The sequence below is a fragment of the Anoplopoma fimbria genome, chromosome 8 (assembly GCF_027596085.1).
Source record: "Anoplopoma fimbria isolate UVic2021 breed Golden Eagle Sablefish chromosome 8, Afim_UVic_2022, whole genome shotgun sequence".
Taxonomy (NCBI): domain Eukaryota; kingdom Metazoa; phylum Chordata; class Actinopteri; order Perciformes; family Anoplopomatidae; genus Anoplopoma; species Anoplopoma fimbria.
In genome coordinates this window covers 4,414,914-4,434,868 of record NC_072456.1, presented here as the reverse complement: position 1 = coordinate 4,434,868, position 19,955 = coordinate 4,414,914, and the positions used below count along the sequence as shown (strand labels likewise).

The 19,955-nt window shown below is 40.3% G+C and overlaps 1 protein-coding gene across 1 annotated transcript in view; it reads right to left on the bottom strand.

The window, feature by feature from the left end:
• The window catches only part of astn1 (astrotactin 1), a 407,842-nt gene that overhangs the window by 289,901 nt on the left and 97,986 nt on the right, over positions 1–19,955 (bottom strand). The window contains exons 5-7 of the mRNA XM_054603250.1: positions 19,380–19,529; positions 3,263–3,370; positions 1,358–1,507 (exon numbers count right to left, since the gene is read on the bottom strand). Of these exons, the coding sequence (XP_054459225.1) occupies positions 1,358–1,507; positions 3,263–3,370; positions 19,380–19,529 (408 nt within the window). The remainder of the gene's footprint in view (positions 1–1,357; positions 1,508–3,262; positions 3,371–19,379; positions 19,530–19,955) is intronic.

The window sequence follows — 19,955 nt, the reverse complement described above, 5'->3', positions numbered from 1 at the left end:
AGCTGCACTGTGCCCAAGTACAGCCTCACCAAGCTGCTAGCATGGCTGTAGACTCTTTGTTGTCTGTCCCTCTGAACCGAGTCGCTTAGATTGCCGACCATTCTGTGAGCTTGTATCTTTGAACATCCCTCAAATTTCATGAGCAGCTGAGTTACTGGTGTTATTAGGTTCGGGTAGACGGCCTGTGATGGTCTCAGATGTAATTTGGACACGTATCAGACAAGACACAGATGGCGGTAGGAAAGATATTTCCACGAAATACAATTTGAGATGATAAACCTTGCCCACATTTCTATTTTAGACTCCAGGTTAGTCATATAAAAAAAAATTGTGCCGCCTTTGTTGCAGTGTATCTTGAAAAAAACCAGTGGATGTTGTTATCCTGTGTAAACAGACAAACATCTACAGATGATTACTTTCCCTGATGTGAAAGGCAAGGAAAAAGATGTCCCTCCATGTTTTTCTGTGCTTTACTTCACAGTATTCCAAGGTGGACGCATGGACAGCTGTTGGTATTAATAGCTTCTTTCCCCCAGTGGTGGAATCTAGATTCTCATCTGATTCACCGTGACATTGAATCAAGCCTGATGAGATTGTGGAGACATTTATGGAAACATTCTAAATCGATCCCGGTTTTGTAATTCAACAGGCAAATTCGCCATCTTTCATCTCTGCTTTCAAAGTTCCCCTCCTGGATGCCTACCTGGGATTTTAATATCTCCCTGGCGTACCGCCGGGAAAGCCGCAGCGCTCCGAATCAAATCAGACCTCCAGATGATAGATGAGTGAGTCCTAGTCGCAGTATATAATATATCTGGACTCTCATCTCACCACCGTGACTGTTGAAAAATGCCAACGAGCCCATGCTTGCCCCCGCCCCCCTCCCCGGGAGTGATTCTTTTTTGTTTTCTTTATCTGCAGGTGCTACGCGAAAATTAATTAGCAAGTTGGTTTCATGTATGGCAGAGAGTGCGAGGGGAAGAGTGATGAAGGGGTTCGCGGTGGGTGGTCACTGCAACCTGGCCTCAATGTGCTGTGATGCTTTGAGGGCACATCTGTCGTGTGGTCTAACATGGGAAACCGGGGGGGGGGGGGGGGTCGACCAGGTTCGACCTGGCATTTACCTTTGTCTTAGCAAAAACCCTGGCGCTCTGTTTGAGAGAAATAATGAGGCGGACTCCCGGGAGATCAGCTGGAGAAATGCCAGCTCAGCCCCCTGGGGCTTTGAGAGCCAACAGGGGCGTGTGTGTGTGTGTGTGTGTGTGTGTGTGTGTGTGTGTGTGTGTGTGTGTGTGTGTGTGTGTGTGTGTGTGTGTGTGTGTGTGTGTGTGTTGTGTTTTCATCCACAAAGGCTTACCGTCAGCGATGAGGTGCTCCGGCACATGTAGGATCACCCGCACCGCGATGCTGCAGGACATGTGCGAGGAGTAGACCAGGCCGATCACGCAGCTGATGACACTGATCAAAGTCAGGGTGGTCTTATTGATGGGGCTCCGCGGGGAACCTGCTGCCAGGGGAGACAAAAACGCACAGGGATGGGAGGGGGGAGAGGTGGGAACAACAAACGATGGAGATGTGTGAAGCAGTCACCTCTTTCATTTTTTTTTTTATATTCCTCCCCCCCTCACATGCCCCTCCAGACACACATGCACACCACCCTACAGAACCACAAACGCACGGCGCTTACACGGGGAGTCGGTTTTACAAACAAGCCAAAAGGAATGGGCTTAGCGGCCATGAAAAAGGACCTTTTTGGATCAAAAAAACCCCAAGGCCTCTGGGAGGTTTAACATCAGGCATAGCTCAGTGGCACAGAAATAATGTTTATCATTGAAGGGTTTTAACATCCAAGCTGGGATGTGGGGTGAGACACGGGCCTCAATAAAAGTGGTTCAGAGGTTGTTTTGCCGCCTTCCCTCTACTCTCCCTCTCTGCCCGAGTGCTAAACGCCTCCCTTATCTCTTTTACTCCAGAGCGCCACGCGGAAAGTGTTAACCGTGACCCCCAGGGGCATGCATGCATACATGCACACTAACACAAACACACACAAACAAGTCACAGTGACCTTGAATAAAGCCACTCGCACTTTTAAAAAGGGTTATTTTCTCACCGGCAGAATAACTCTAGATTATGTTGTCACTTTTTAAATTACTCTGGCAGCGCTTTCTCATTCAGAAGCAGCCCAAGGCGATCCTTTAAACAAAAGCCAAAGTAGAAAGCTGACCTATCGTATTATGTGTAAAAGTAGTTTATTTAATCAAGTGACTTACCCAGAAATTAAAAAAAAAGAAAAAAAAATACAAATATATATATATATATATATATATGAAATAGTATATTTTCTTAAATTTCGATAACATTGCAAAATATCTCCCAAAGGCTATAACATAAAGGGAGTTGAACATTTCAATACCGTCATCATTCCTGTGACTTGATGAAATGCTCCCGTCACGCCTCATGAATCATTCCTCTTTCCCTCTGGATGTAAACATCATAGTTCCGGCAGCGCTGCAGCTCCTCTATTCTATTCTTAAGCCTCGCTCTAATTAAAGGTGTTGGCTACACTTCTGGAGGCATCGCCATGTTTGTGGCACCTGTGCACACGACGGGGGAGTAATTGGCTCCGAGGCGTTGCGAAGGCTTGTAACACTGTCTGACAGCAGCTATTTATTTTGAGGGCATCACCTCTTTTATTTTGTTATTTTTTTATTTTTTTCCACTCCAATGTCTCTCTCCCATACCCCTTGACTGTACATCGAAGCTGCGAGGGAGCGGCATGCTGACGGATAAAGCGTGCTACACATCAAATTGACACTTTTTGCACAGGTGGCTCCTCCTTAGAAATAATATTTGCATGGAATATTATTTCAAAAATATGGCGTATAACGCTTTGTGAGATGCAGTTTGATATCAAAATACTCGGCTTAAAAAAACCTCTGATCTCGTCGTCTTGTTTGATTCAAATCAACAAGATTGAGATCAGCATTGCATGCTCACAACAACTGTTCACACACCTATGTACAACACAACACACCGTGAACACAAACTCCACGGATTTCCTTTTGGAAAAAGGGGGGGCACAAAACCACGAGCACACACAACACGGTGGAGCCATCCATCTGCTATATGCACTGCAAAGGTTACTAGTCATGCGTCATGGCGACGGTAATACCATCAGACAGCGGGTTAAACCGTCTGTGGGTGTGCGAGTCCTCCTTACCCCCTGAGCCCCACGCGCTGTTGGCGTTACCATTTCTCATACCTCGGCTCCGGCGACGGCTGCGGTTTGGGTCGGTGTAAAAGGCCAGCTGAGGCTCGCTGTCTGCCTCCGTTCCAGAGTCCCCGTCTGGGTTCAAAAATGTTGAACCCGCTGTTGGATTCACATATAAAAAAAAAATATATATATTAAATAAAAGATACACCTACAATGAGAGGGGAGAAAAGTTCTGGTCCAATGGTGGGGAGTTTTTTGTCCTTATGTTTGCCTCATGGAGGATGTCAGGGAAAGGGCAGCCAGTGGCAAATATGTTGCCGCTGCTGGATTCAGTGCTTGGAACGGATCATATAAAAAATTCCTTCAATCAATAATTGAAATGTAGGTTAATGGAGATGGAAGCCAGGCAGAAAGTTAACCGTATAATATATTAAAGAAAAGCTTGAAAAGTGTTTTCCTCTAGTGAGTATACCGGTTTAACTTTTGATTTAGCTACTTCATTTACTGAACCAATAAGAAGACAATATTATAGATCATAGAATCACAAACAGCTGTGAGGTAGTTATTAGAAAATAAAGCCAGAAAAGACTTCCCAGCAGATGCAGAAGTGCACACAATGCAGCTCCTTGACTTTTATCTGTGCTGGATAACTGAGTGATTTTTTTGCTGAAAGCGTCCTCGGGGGAATGCTATGTGAGTGAATCCTACCTCACATTGGACAGTTTTTAAAAAAACGGAAAGGTTTGCCTTGTAGAGTGTACCTTTCACAGTTTCACTGTTGTAAATATCCACAATGGAGGACGATTGATATAATAACGTAATATTCTGGTTGGACGTGTGAGTTTGAGCAAATTTAAAACCTACCGCACGAGACACATGAGGAAAGAACGAGACAATCACTATGACAGTACAGACTGTTACGTTCATGAGCGCTTCATTCCACAAAATTCTAGTGTTGATCTCAACACAGTGCGTTCCTCTAGATTCAATAGTTTGGATAAGTTTTGAGGTTGAACAAGACTGCAGGCAAATGAAACTTATTTCTCAAAGCGGATCTTTAAAACAGTCTTTGAGCGCTGTATTTGCATGTGATCAGATTGGATTTTTGTGTACAACCTCTCTTCACAGGTTGCTGTGGTAATGATTTAGGGGTTGGTAACCACATGCAACCACAGCCCCTCTGGTGACGAGGCTTTCCAAAGCGACAATTTATTTCGGCGTCCGTCCACAGACTGCATTGAGCTCTGCTAGTAGCAGTGTGATTTCTGTTTAAATCTTGCACAATTTGAAGTCCAATTTGAGCGGCCAGAGTGTCCGCATTTAGAAGCATCCATAGAAATCCAATTGGAATCAAATTTCAAACCACTTCCAAATGTTGTTTGGCTCCGATTTGCTAAAATCTGATTTCAAGAGTTTTTTTTAAAATCGGCACAGACTTTTTAAAATCAATCTGGATACAATCTTGGTTTGCCAAAAAAGGGATTTCGGCTGGCAGTGTAAAGTAGGCCTTTGTGGCTTGGGGTATTTGCTCACATCAGCATAAATTGACTAATTTCATTGACTTACACTGTACTCTCAAAAACACCTTGTATTGCTGCCATTGACTGCCTGCTTACTCCTCACTTACCACTCTTAAACGACCACCGGCCAGTAGATCAGCTGAGTGGGGGAAAACAGTTTGCTCACTTTTATTGTTTGGGACGGTGTGTTTGGCTATCAGCTAACAGCTAATGGAACTGCTGCTGAGTACATTGCTGCTAATCATCCACATGGTAGTAACAGCTCAACAACCTTTACCTCACACCATTACTTCATCAACCAACTAAATAGTTTGCAAAGTTCAATATATGAAAAAAGTTTTAAATAGCGTGTTACGACAGATTTATCCTCTCGATACAATTATTTTAAACTTCCAACTTCTCTGCCTGATTTATCATCATATTTTCATATCTTATCATGATCTTGATCATGATGCTAAGCATATCTGTCTGTATTTAGTCCCACAACAATGTCCATCAGTAAACCCTTTCCTGATATTTATTTTGGATTATGTAGAATACATATAACGCTTTACATTTGCAATATATCTGGACAAACAAATATACTGTAATGTATATTGACGTTGGAGTCATTATAGAGTCAACAGTAATTCAGCTATTATTTTTTAATTGAATAACCCTTTAGTCTATAAAATGTCAGGAAATAGTAAAAACTCCAAATATGATGTCTTCATATTGAGTGCAAACCCAAAAATGTACTATGACGTGAACCGAAAAAAGCTGCAAATTCTCACATTTGAAAGGTTATCACACTGGGTTGGGTGAGTGGACGAATATAATATGGGCTGCCACTGATAGAGTACATCACAGATTGTTGTTTTGTGACGATTTTTGTGATTTCTGCCTCTGATGAGCGAGTGAGCGCCTCTGTTCAGCGGACAGAGAGAGAAACGCAGCGTATAAAGAGAGCACATAGAGCCAGCATATTTTTACAGCTAACTATGTGAATCAAAAGTTTACTTCAACCACACCGGAGTTGGTGATTGTTGGAATAACGGTTTTGTTACATTTTATTTTGTTGCTGTTGAGTTTGAATAAAGTGGGATTTTTCGATGACTTAACTAGGCGAGGTGCAAGAATATTTCCTTTAAAATTTTAGTTTGCTAATCTATAAAGCTGAGGGCTTGTGGAACGTACTTGCAAACTCGCCGCCACACAGGCCGTTGTCATTTGTGAATTACATTTAAAGGTAAGCGCATTTTGTTGGGTATTACATTTTATTTTGATGTATCATACGTATCTACTGAGTTCGCTTAGGAAAGAGGTTGGGATAGTGGATGGATAAAAAAAAAAACACAGGGCTTTAACCCAGGACACTGCTGTTTTTGTCCCATGTGAATAAAGTACTTTTGTTCCGCTTGTTTTTATGTTTTGTTGGAAGAAAAATAAATTTGTTAGTTTTGTTTCAATTTACAACTTCAATCATGTGTTTTCAAACTGTTTCAAACTGCGACAATCTACCAATCTGGTAAAAAATAAGTTTCCATTGAAATGTAATAGAAAGCAGTTTAGTTGTAACAAAAAAATATATTTTGTTGAAGCACATCTCCTCCCGACCCTAGTGGCAGTCCTGTACGTCTGATCTGATATTTTGTTAGTAATAAATTGAGTAATAAAGGGGACATTAGTTTAATTGGGAAGTCTGCAAGTGAAACCATTTAAAAATGTAGATAGAAAACAGTGATATACATATTTTGGCTGTGGACTTTTGCTGGATTACACCAACATGACTCCTATTTTTAGTGTTCTGTTTTGTAGCTTTTGCATGTTGCCATTCATGACAAAAATGCCAAAACACTCAACTGGGAGAAAAGGAAGCAGAACAAATGTAAAAGAAGCTTTGTTTTGAATGATAATCCCACTCATACAATTTAATCATTCTCCCTTTTGCACTTGAGAGACAGTAAATGTCCCTGTCTTCCAAGTAGGAGGCAAATGAATGGAGCTTGATTTATTTTATTTAAAGCAACGGATGATCTTAAGGATGAGGTAAAAAAAACTCCTCTCACAATACAATTTGTCTGTAATGCATTTCAGCTGGGTGTGTTTTAGCAGAGGCATTAGCCATATTTAGAGGGCATGCATTGAGGCTTGTCTTACAAGTGTTTAGCGGATTGTGAATCACAAAGTGAGGGGTAAAATCAAAGCAGCAAAGATTTGTGTGAACTGAAACAAAACTCGTGCTAGCGTTGCTCGGCGACAAGAGCTTTAAAAATCCCAGATGAAGACGCAGCGTTTGATTAAACTGGAGAAGATCCTCGGGAAAAAGAAAACGTGGGAATGAAAACATTGTTGGCAGCAACGACAATGTGACAGACTGAGAAGGACTTTTTCATGACAGCCGCTTCATCAGCTTTTCATATTGTTGGTTTTGGAACAATGCGCACTGTAGAAATGAATGCGTAGTGTAAATATTATTGGCAGCCGTGACTATCTGACGGCACAGATGTTGCCGTTGCTTCACTTCGCAAGTGGGGAGGCTTTATTTTTTGATGACACCATTGTTTCAGGAGCATTTCACACGACTGATTTAATAATAAAGCAAAATTCACTGCACAATCCCCCCCCCAGGAAATGTTTACTGGCAGGGAACAGAGTCCTCTGGAACAATATTCAGTGTGCTATTAAAAAGCTGCAGTAAGATGAAGACTATTGTAATTTCCATACAGTGATTGAGGAATATAATATGTTCCAAGAACTACAAAATAAATTAAAATGGCCCTTGTGCATCACCAGCGACAAGTTTGGCTTTTTAATTAAACATTTTCCGAACGTTTCGGCTGTTTTAAAGGATATGGCATACATTTTTGAAAGTTCAACCTTTAGCTCCTATAAAAAAAATATATAAATCCTGGCCTAGGTCAGTGCAACTTTTTTATAAGGTGAGGCAAAATAGTTTACTATTCATCATGCAGGGACATTTGCACTAATGTCACTACATCAGGGCTATGGCGGGACAGAGGTACCATGTGGGGACAAAGATAGGTTGTTGATCGTGTGGCCCTCTGCTCTTCAGGAAAATCCACATTAAATTGAAAACCACAGCCTCATATTCGGATATAAAACAAGGCAAAATCACTGCAGTTGCCAAAATATCGCCTATTACTCTTTTTAAAGGCTGTATTACAGTTAAGTTAACACACTTACCACACTATTCTAGCTGTTCTATTATTTGCCTTGTGATTATAACATTACTGATGATTAATTATCAAAAGTATTAATGTCTGAAGATTTTGTGAAAGCACCAAAAGTCAACCCAACAATATTGGTGCATTAACGTGGTATTTGGTCATGATATATGACTTTTACTCCAAATCACCCAGCCCTTATCAGGGGGCCACTGAATGCAAAACGAAATGACATTCCCATTAGCCTATATTAGCGTACTAACTAACTTTAGTAAGATGGTGACGTTCCACCTGCTGAACATCAGCATTTAGCTAATGGCGGCAGTACATCCTCACAGAGCCGCTAGTGTGGCTGTAGACTCTTAAGCTGCCAGTGTGCTTATTCAGAATTGCTTGTCAGATGGTCCATTATCTTATTTCCAGCACTATTTCTGTCACTTCTCATGTGTACAACTGAGTGCGACGCATGATACCGAGTCCCTCTCCTTACTGCTACAGCCAATGTTTTGGGCTTTTCTGAATTACTGTTGATCCATTTTCTGACAATCAAATCATAATTTCAGAACAAATAAAAAAGCTAACCTAGAGAGACTCAAATCCCAGAAAACTGCCTGTAGATATCACTGACTTGTCCATATCCTCATCAACATTAAAGACATTATGTATAGTGATATTATATGAGTTTAGTTTAGTTGTTTCATAAGAAACATTTTTATGTTGGCACAAGCTTTTATTTGTTTAAAATGAGACAATTTGGGTGAAAATCAGTTCAAGCTTTGTGTCATTTTCAGCCTTTCTATTTCAGGGTTGGTGAGAACACTTTCAAATTCTATCCATCCATCCATTTTCCGTAACCTGCTTATCCAGTTAAGGGTCGCAGGGGTGCTGGAGCCGATCTCAGCTGTCAATGGGCGAAGGCAGGGTACACCCTGGACAGGTCGCCAGTCTGTCGCAGGGCAGACATATAGAGACAGACAACCACTCACGCTCACATTCACACCTACGGGCAATTTAGAGTCTTCAATGCACCTAAGCTGCATGTCTTTGGACTGTGGGAGGAAGCCGGAGAACCCGGAGAGAACCCACGCTGACACGGGGAGAACATGCAAACTCCACACAGAAGGTTGTCCAGCCCGGGAATTGAACCCGGGCCCCTCTTGCTGTGAGGCGACAGTGCTAACCACTACACCACCGTGCAGCCCACTTTCAAATTCTAGACACAGTTATTGTTTGTGCTCTGTACTTATATTATGAGCAAATACCTCCAGGAACCAAACCAAACCACCTGTTCTTACGAGTATTTCATTAGAATTCTCAAGCTCACAACTTTAGGAAATGAGTCTTTCGAGTGGCTCTCTTAAACACCTGAATAGAGCAGAGCCGCCAAGGACAGCTTTGAGTTTGAGAGAGGAGAGGAAATAAAAGGCTACAATGTACTACACTTGAATAACTTAAATGCGATGCACGAGAGGAAAAGTGTACGTGGTGGCGGTTGAAAGAAAACTCTACCTCGCTGCTTCTGAGTTGATAGGAAGCTGACCTAACCTGATCTTGCAGCTGGAATTTAGTGAAATTTTTTTTCTAGCAAAACCTAAAAAAGAAATTAAAGAAATATATCGAGGGCAAAATAAGTTTTTACCACCGTATAGTTTGAAAATGTCCAATTAGTGGTAAATGCTTTCCACAGGGCATGTAGTTAAGTTCCTTCAGCAGGGTTGCCTTCAATGCTCCTACCAGAAACGGCACTTGAAATATAATGCCTGGCTTACGGAGGAGAATGAAAGTGCCTCCTGAGGAATTAAGACGAAATCTCACACAGCGGGGTATTCGTCAGCCTTCACTATTAAAACCGGAGCCGAAAGGTGCTGTGCTCGCTCACTCCTGTGGAAAAACGAGACAGGGCCCCTCTTAAGTATTCCCTGCATGATGTTCGCCTGCGACTCAGCATGCGCAGTCCACACAAGTGGCTCCTATAAAGCAAAAAAAAAAAGTTATTATGTCCAGTGCTCCACAGCTCTATAAATATGGAAGGGTGCTGGAGTCGAGTGAGAGAGCGGGTAATGACACCAGAATAACAATCCGTCCTGCAGAGGGGGACGGGGACACATAAAGAAACTGAATGTGGGTAAAGTACCACAGCAACATGGACGATACCGGCACTGATATGAAGAACGGCATACGAAAAGAAGGATTTGGAAGAGAAATACAACCACTTAGGCAGCAAGATTAATTAAGAAAGCAGCATGTATTTTTAAAACATTAAATGCATTAAAAGGAAAAAGCAAGTAGCTCTCAGAGTAATTGATAAAACCGCAAGAGGTCAGCTACAGATTGTACAATTTACTTTGACAAATTATTTTCCTAGGCTGTAATAACATTTAAAAATCAGAAAGCTTATCGAAAAAATAGGCTTTTTTTCATGCCGAATGACTTATTTGCAAAAACTCGGTAAACACAAGATGTAAAGTGGAGCTTTTGTGTTATACTTTATGGAGTAACTAGTTTTACAGATCTGTCAATTAAATAAACTAATTGATAAGTGTACAAAATGGTATAAGTGTTAGTCGACACTAGATCTTCACTTCCCTGGAGTAAACAAGCATAAAGCAACCAAGCAATTGGCCCGTGTTTAAAAAAGGTACAGCTTAGGTTGGAAGAAACTGGTGGGCATCTGAGGGCCTGAGACTCAAACCAAAAGGAAACTTATTTTATTGAAAAATCTTACAATAAGGTTTTGGCAGCTTCCTCCATTCTTTTTTTTTTGGGTTTTAATTAACCATCGGGAGTGTGAAAAGATTCTACTGGAGTATATGTGACAATAATCCTTTTTTTTTCTGTGGCTGCTAGTTTAAACAAGTGGTTTCTCTAGACAGAGACAACGATGCTTCAGTTACACAGACTCCCAGAAGACTTCAAGAGGCTTAAAATGCTGCTTGAAGTTAGATTGAACTAACCACACCTTGTACGTATTCTCTAAATCGATGCTATTTCTGTCAGAATAATGTTCTTTATTCTGTGGCTCACTAGATCGTGTAGAGATTTTGACACATTTCCATATTCTCAGATTTTCTCTTCATAATAATTGTAAGATGCTAATGCAGGATCATAGATGTTTGCAAATTATTAGTAAAAATTAAAGTGTGGGTGTGTTAAGTTCGCAAACGGAAATTGTCTGAGCTTCAGAGGCTGAGGACGGAAAATGTGTTGGGAGATTGTTGTCATGGCAATAACTGCTACTGCTGGCACTGTGACACAGTGAAAATAATCAACCTGGAATAATGCTGTTGCTCCTTTTGAAAAAGATGAGCCTGAGCAGTGGCGATATGAGCATTATATCTAATACAAGAAAATAGTTTTTGTGCAAGATACAAAAGAGGGGAGAATGGAAAGGAGAGTCTACAGAGAGAAGAGAGGAGCGACTACGGGAGATGAATGATGAGTTGGAAGGTTTTACAGCGTGGACAACAGAAAAGTGAAGCCGTCCTCCTCATACTGTGTCAGCAGAACCTCTTTTCTAATCATTCTATTGACTTTGACATTAAAAAGTATTGAACAAAGGAAGCGGTGTACAAGTTGTATTTCCCAAGGCGTTATGATGGTAATATAATGTAATAAAAGATCAATAGAATGTCAGGATTAAATTAATTGGAATTGATCCACAACTTTAAGCAGTAAAAGTATTCAAGTTGTTTCATGACAGGCATCTAATTTTAATCTGCATATCGAAAGTATTCAAGATTTGAAAGAACATGGTTAGATATCAGAACATCCTCAGAGTTGTCTTAACCAGTTTTTTATTGCTGAATCAGTTTGACATCCTGATTTATCCTTCAAACACATATTGTAGACCCTTCTGTTTGCTTTTCTCTGAAATAGCTTCTTCTTATAAAAAAGATGATATTTATTCAGGAAGTGCAGTTGGTTAAGCAAAAAGTGTGTGTTTTTTGAGCTTCTTTCTACGCAGCGAAAGAGAACAATCACTGATGGAATGAATGACATGAGCATTCTTTCAGGTCAAAGTGTTTCTAGTGAAAAAGGCCTACAAAGTTCTACTACAGTGTCATTCTGACATGATTAACATTATGAAAGGGTGGGGGGGTGAAATATTCACTGTGCTCTTCGTCAATTTAACTCATGATTCCGGACGACATTTTAACCTTCGGGAAATTATTCCTGTAAATATTCATGAAAATTCCAAAAGGACAAAGCCAATAACAGAAAGCCAAAAGCCTCCACAGCGGGGTGCAGGAAAGTAGAAGGGGCGGCTGAGAGTGAAAGGGAACTCAATACACAAACATAAAATACATGCTGAATGTATTCACTGTGACCTACATTTCCTGAGGATATCATAAACTCGATTTACATCGCTAATAAGCATCCATTAATTCATATAGAAATAAAAGAAAAAAGTGGCCTCAGAACTTGCCTCGGAATCATCCTGTTTTTAACATTTTAACAGTATCAAAGTAACTAACTGGAACTACTAATAGCTAATTCAGCAGTTTTAAAGGTGCCAATTTACCAAATGTAAACAAAAAAAACTGAAAAAGGGTCTGAAAAGAGAATACAAGTATGTAGCTGATGTTAAAAGAGCTCATTTGATGATCTTTAACAGGGTCTTCCTCTTCGGATGGCTTTAAATTATTCTGTCATTATATTGGTTCCCAACAGGCCCTATGTTTTGTTGTTGTTGGCATGTTTCCAGCTATCTGTCTTTAAATTACAGGAGGCCCCGCGAGTAATTGTGCCTGCAATTATTACTGCGGCGGGGAGGAATTATCACCCTCATACTTAAATCTCCCCAGCTCGCCTGGCAAATAAAACATCCTGCGCTTCATTTAGTTAAGGCGACCTTTGTTATGTATGCAGAAGTACAATAACTGAAACATTAACCTGATCCGGAAATTAAGACCACATGATTATCCTTATATTGTATGGTCCATCGCCAATTAGGCTTAATTATAAACCTGCTCAGCAATAATGACCATGCAACCTTGTTCTTTTGGTTGCTTTGGAAGTAACACTGGAGTCCATTAAATGTGCTGACATATGGAGTAAAGAGAGAGTCATTACCTCACCTGCCTCCTGCTCACACATAGAACGCACAGAAGTCGTCTACTGAGGAACACGTAGCTCCGTCTGTGCATATTTTATGACGGAGATGAAAACTGTTGACTGGCAACGCTAACGACGACGACTCAAAAACTGCACGAATAGATATAATTGCCTGCTTAGACAGCCTCATTCTTATGCAGCTGGCTTTGGAGAATACCAACCTGTACCTGGAAGCACTGCAATTTCAAAAGTGCTTTGTGTGTGTGTTAGTCGAATGCATTAGGAGGCAAATCCTTCTACTTCCACATACAAAGCTGAAACAAATAACTATAATGAGTGTGCAGGGATTCTTTTCTGCCTTCTCTGTAACTGTCTGGTGTCATATTCTGCATTCTTTTAGTCGAAATAAGGAAAATGAAGCTGAATTAATTATGACGAGACCTTTTTTCTGTTTTGCTTCTGAGTGTGGAGATGTTGTGTCAGTGGGGTTGGCTAAAAGAACATGCTCACGAGCAAATAATATGATATCCCGCCGGCAGATATTAGCTCACACGGTATAAGTCGCCCACAAATTCAACACCCGAGGCTGCTGCGAATGATAAACTAAACGTAGGGAGATATAAAGAATGGCACCTGCATGTATAGAACAAACCCAGGTATAAATCCTAGGGAGGCTCTGGGCCTCATATGAATGGTCACTTTAACGCCCCCACACAGATCGATATGCAACGCTGCTGCTGCACGTCCATCCCAATGGATAAGTAAGATACGCTAATAAACAAATACATTGTGCAGAGTTCTCTACACGTCGGCAGTTACTCGCTTTTTTCCTGAAATGTGGTTTGTCATAAACATGTTCCAAAATTGATTGATGATACTGGTTGCTAGTGGTGCAACGGATCATAAAACTCACGGTTCGGATCGCATTACGAATTGGAGTCATGGATCAGAGTCACAGATCGGATCAACACAAAAGAAAAAAGGGAGCAAATATAACTAACTCAGGTTTTTTTTGCCGCCGATACTAAATGCTAATATTGATGATCCTTAATGGCAGATACAGATCCATTTGTTGTTGGATTATACAGCTGGTCTACAAGGCTCCAGACTTTTAACATTTTAACTGCACTGAAGTTTGTTAATAACCCAAAATTCTAAGTTATCATTTACTTTGTTATAGTTATTTATACTGTTTTTGTTTTTATTTATAAAAACACATAATTAAATGAATTAGGATATAACAGATTGTACTTTTATTGATTAAATCAAATCTTGTCAGTAGTTTGAATGATGTATTATAAGCTTCTTAAAGGTAGTGTAAACAGCTCATAATTCATTTCTAATATCTATTCATGTTGTTGTGAACACTGAAATTAACACTAAATTGTACGAGCTTAGATGTGAACACATCATGATAATGTCATAATTTACCTTTGCCCAATTCTCATTTTCACAAAAAAGAGCCTGAACACATCATAATACAACTGAACGGAACCTTGGTTTGTTGGATGTAAGCGGTGCTGCCATCATTAGCTCTCCTTCTGTCAATTTAAACACGGATTGGTTGTTCACAATGTAAAATAATCAGAGGTTGGGGTGTGAAAAGAATAAATGCAGATGTCCTGATAACATATTTGACTGAATATTGGTGGATAACGATTGCCAGTAAAACTTTATTTCACACTGTAATGGTTAATGTTAAACTGTGTAAATAATCAGTGGTTCTCATGAGTGCCGAAGCATGAGGCGGGATTCGTACGGATCACAGCTTGACAGTGTCCCGTAACACCACTACTGGTTACTTATTGGAATTTAATTCAGTTAATGGGGCCAGATCTAATCCACTCCATGCCAAAACATTAACTTCTATATAGGCCCCGATCTATGGATAGACAAGAATTTGGATGAAATTCTCGAAAATTGTAGATTTCGTTATCTATCGTAAAGTTTTGAAGCCAGCTGGTTGCTTGTTATTGTGTTAATAATTAAATGAATTAAGTAATACAATAAATAAGGGGATTTTGGTTCTGACACTTTGCACATACTATGATATAACAATACAATACTGTAATACAATATAAATACTATAATTGAATATAATAATACAATACTACATACCGATAGTGAGTACGTTTTCTAGGCAAAACATCAGATATGCAGTGCAGTCATCTGTTAACAGAGTTCTGTTAACTGGAGACCGTTCATTTGCTTGTGATCATTTCTTTAAACTAGCCGACAAAGTTAGCGCTCATATGCTAGCCTGAGAATGCTAGCGTTATTCCGTCACACTGGATAGACTCAAACAAATACAGAACTTTCACCCAGGAGACCTATTTTGTGTCCCCATGTGAAACCAAATCAGCACAGCCTACTTACCAACATACACCACCTGCACATGTTATATAACAAACACACTTATTTAAACCCAAGCCTAGCTCTTTCTGTTTCGTAGCACTGCACTGCAGCGGCTTGCGCTAGCAAACTGTTTGTAGGAGATCGCACACAAAATTAATTTTGGAAGATACCATACGCACGATTGTTCGAGCATACGTTGATTTCCTCCTTAAAACAATTTGCAGTACTATGACATCTTCATACTAATTCTAGAACTCAAGCCTTAAAGAGACACCAGTCATTATGCACTGAAAACTTGTATTCAAGATTTTTCTTCTATCTCCATTAATACTACGAGGCAGAATTGAACAAGTTGTCATGGCTTTGTAAACAGTAAAATGATGTCATTCACATTGCAAAGTCATCACTTGGGATGTGTGCTTGCAAATATTTGATTGGCCAACGCAGCACGTTGCCAGATGACATTGCCAGAGGACCCCTACGTTTTTTTTGTGAGAACCCAGCGATCTCATCAAAATGAATGAGGAGGGCTTTTACTTCTTTTTTTGGGACGCAGCACTAGTGTCTGAACACGGCCTTGGACCTTTGAGTGTTTCATCACTTTGGTGTAAAGCCTCACAGACTGGCTGGGAAGGTAAACATCGCTGTGTTGTTTTGCAGTTCTCTGAAATCGTGTTACAGGGTTTTAGGGCAGTGAAGTTTTCAATATTCCAACACCACCGTTTGGAGCTGCCAACGGTGCCAAGTGCCGCTTTTTCTGTGTGGGCCTTTGGGGCATTTGCTCTTTGTTCTCATCTTCCATTATTGATAAAAGGGTTTGCATGAATGTTGTTTTTTCTCCTCTCTCTTTTTCTATGATTTGAACTCTCATAGCTGGAAGGCCATGGTGGGTACAGGTGGGCACTAAAACAGTGAAGGTCACACAGACAGAAGAAGAAAAAAAAGTGCCTCCTCTCAATCTAGAATCCAAAATGTCCCAAGAGCCTCGTTGGGTTTCCATTAGTCGTGAATGAAACATAATTAAAATGGGTGGTTGTTCGAACAAATACATAAACGCACAGCTGAATACCTCCTCGCTTGTGCTCCTGTGTTGAAGCTTAATGAATACAATCCTTTCTGACAGTTTGGAGAAGATTTCTTTTTTTTTTTTTTTTTGCTAATATTAAAGTTTATTTCTCCACAGTGACTTACACCACAGCATTGTTTTTAATTGGGCTGAGAATTAAGCATTTGTGCAGTCAAGTGGAAGGAAGTGGATTGTGGTCTGAGGTAAACTGAACATTTTCAGAAATGACACTTTGAAAATGTCGCTGCCTCTCTTTTTCTCTTGTTTATCATAATGGGATAATGTCTCTTTCTGTTTCATCAACTGAAACCCCTCTCTTCCTTTTCCTATTGTGTGTTCTTCAATGTACTGTCTTATTAATTGGCGTATGAATGGTGGGACAAGAGGAGGTGGACTCTGTGTTTACGTCAATGATGCTTGATTCTCAAACACAGTCTAAGTAGATGGACGTGTTTCCCTGATGTTGAATGTAATTGTTAAGATGTTGGCCATATTATCGGCCCAGAGAATTGTTTTTGTTGCTGCCGTTTACATTCCTCCTGATGCAAATTCAATAATTGCAGTAGAGGAATACACTACGTGTTTTATACTGTCGTGTTTGGCATGCTTTTCTTGTTATGTTGCAAATAGGCTTCAACTGCATTTCATTTTGCAAACCTGTGTTGCGTAATGACAAAAATGTATGATTGAAACCTTGAATGTAGTCCATACTGACTGCAATGTAAATGTTCATGCGATTTTGCGATGCAGAGCAAGTGACGTCTTATAAAAAGTGAGAAAGACTTTGAAGTTACGCTAGTGATAATTGTGATGTGTTTTCCATACTTTATGTTTTGCTTAGTCAACTAAACTATTTTAAGCCCAACCATGATGTTTTTTAAACTTAACTGCAACTGATTCACGACAAGGCCGTAGCGTAAATGACACGCAATAAATCTTAATCATCATGACACGTGAAATGTCCTTAAAATGACCTGCCATTTATGCGCCTTCCTATGAGCTCAGGTTGGTTGCAAAAGTACAACTCCTACACTATTACAGCTCGGGCAGGGAGTCTGTGATGATGACAGCAGTACACCAAAGAATCATGCACAAAAAAGCACTTCAGATTGGCATCAATGGGGATATGAAAAGAAAAATACGGTTTGACATATGTGAGCAAAAAGACCAGAATAAACAACAAGATGTATCTGTTTGAAGTTTCACATTCACAACACATTCACACTAAACACTTTTTACTGAGTCACTATTCAAACGGCATTCATCTCTCCCATCTATAACACTAAATTTATCCTCAGTGTCCTGCAAAGACCTCATGCGTCCTGATTTCTTTTCTAACAAAGCTTTGTATTGTTTCACTGTATTATTGATAACTTTTGTGTGATGAGTTGAAAATGTCCCAGAGTCCCTGGGAGTTCTCCAAAAGGGCATCTGTGATGTTGTCAATGATTAAACCTGCGTTGTTGGCATTCAGTGACTCTCCGTGGTTTCATGCCGACTATGGAGCTGTGAAAGATAAACAATTGGCGATAAAAGGTGTGTGCCGCTGGGCAATGATCACAACTCTGCTGCAAAGTCCAACTAAAGTAAAACACAGAGTCATGAAGTGGAGGTACAAGGTGTACCTCCACTTCATGACTCTGTGTTTTTATTGGAATCTATTCACCCTTGCGACGATTCATACTGAAATTTAAATCAGCATATATCACCATATTGTGGTTCTCTCCATTAGGCGTGATTGTCTGGTACTGACAAACAGTGTCAATACGGTTATTTGATTGGCATAATATTTGCATTGACATGTACAAAAAAAATATTTTAAGATCAATGTGATTAAAAACAGGCATGTTTTGAATCATGGAGTAATGTAAGAAGTGCTGAGGTTGCAAGACTCACTTGCTGTAAATTTGAGAATTTGGTGAAACAATCACCAAATGTGGACAAATGGGCAAAAGGCCACTAACATTACTGCCCGATTATGGCAAAATATTAAAGTTACGTTTATTTGAATCAATATTGAGATCAACATTTTTTAACCAATTACTCTTAGAAACATCATGCATTTATTGAACTTTAAAAAACAACAAAACAAAACATCTCTTAAAATGTAATTCTTACTTCAAAAGAAGGCTCACTTAACATCATCTTGGCTGCAGCCGAGCCGAACTGGCCTCTAGCAGGGCTGATTTAGTGAGACTGTGGTGGGTGGACCTCAGACCCTCTAGGGCGGTACAGGAAGATATTTTGTACAATTTAATGTAAAATGCATCAATCTGCGGAATTAAGAGGCTAAATCTATTAAGAACCTTGTGTTCTTGTAAAGAAGTTGGTGGTCTAAAGTCGCGTCGGAAGCAGGGGGCGCATACCTCCCGACAGAGAAAGAAGGCACAGCGACCTCTAATCCCATGGCCCCATGAAGTGCCGCACATGGGGTGCTGTAAAGCTCAAGGCCAGAGCAGAAAGCCACCTTTACCCAGGTAACGCGGCTTGCTACTAGCCAATGGCAGGTTGAGGACACAGGAGGATATCCTCCCCCGCTGAGTGGCTGTCCCTGAACCCCCCAAGTTGAATCCCCCTGGCAAGGGCCCTACCATTAGGAAGTTTAGAAATATTTTTCATTGAATATGAAACTGACAAATGAATCAATGGAGAAAAAAAACAGCCCTTTATAATAGGAGCTGTATTGATTACAAATAATTAATGCTTTTGTCAATCAATCAACACAGCCCTTTATAATAGGAGCTGTATTGATTACAAATAATGAATGCTTAACTTCTTTTCTGTTTTTACGTGGTTAGCTAAGATGATTGCATGGTGGGCTCGACCCTACACTAGCCCTTTGTAGACACAGATGGGGTAAAACATGACAATCATCTGAACTAAAGTTGCAAAGCTTTCAGCCCAGTGTCTGGTGCTGGCATGGAGAGATGCTTTTTAATGTGATGTGTGCATTGCCCCTTTATCTCTGACCGAGCGTGGATCTATAGGAGACAGCGACTCACCGCGGGTGTTGCTGGACAAACGTTTGCGTTGGCTGGTGGAGGTGTTGTGCGGGAGCAGAGTGTTCTGCTGGTGGTTGCTGTCGATGGGACTTGTGGCGATGATGTTGTCCTTGTACTTGTTCATGAGGGCCAGCTTGGTGTTGTCGCTCACTGCGGAGGAGTGGGATTATAATTACAAACACGAGAAATAAGAGCTAGAGAGAAGTGGTGGGCACAAACTAAAAAGCTTTCTCTCTCAAACGAGAAAGCAGCCACTTGTAAAAGGAAAAAAAAAAAGGAATAAATTGTGTTATTGTTGGCTGGATGTTGAAGGTTTTAAAACCACAGTGTAGCAAGGATTAAGTGTAGTAATGCTCAAAGAAACACACCCAGTATGTTGTTTACTGGGGGAGAAGTCAAACAGCTAGAATTAAAGAGTGAGAAAAGCTGGCTTGAAATTAAAACCCATTAAGGGAATATACTGAACAAATTCTCAGAGGAGGAAATTATCTTTTTTGGTAAATAATAAGAGATGAAGTTCCAGGGAAACAATAAAAAAAACAATATATTATAGAACACCATTTGTGTAATAAAAGC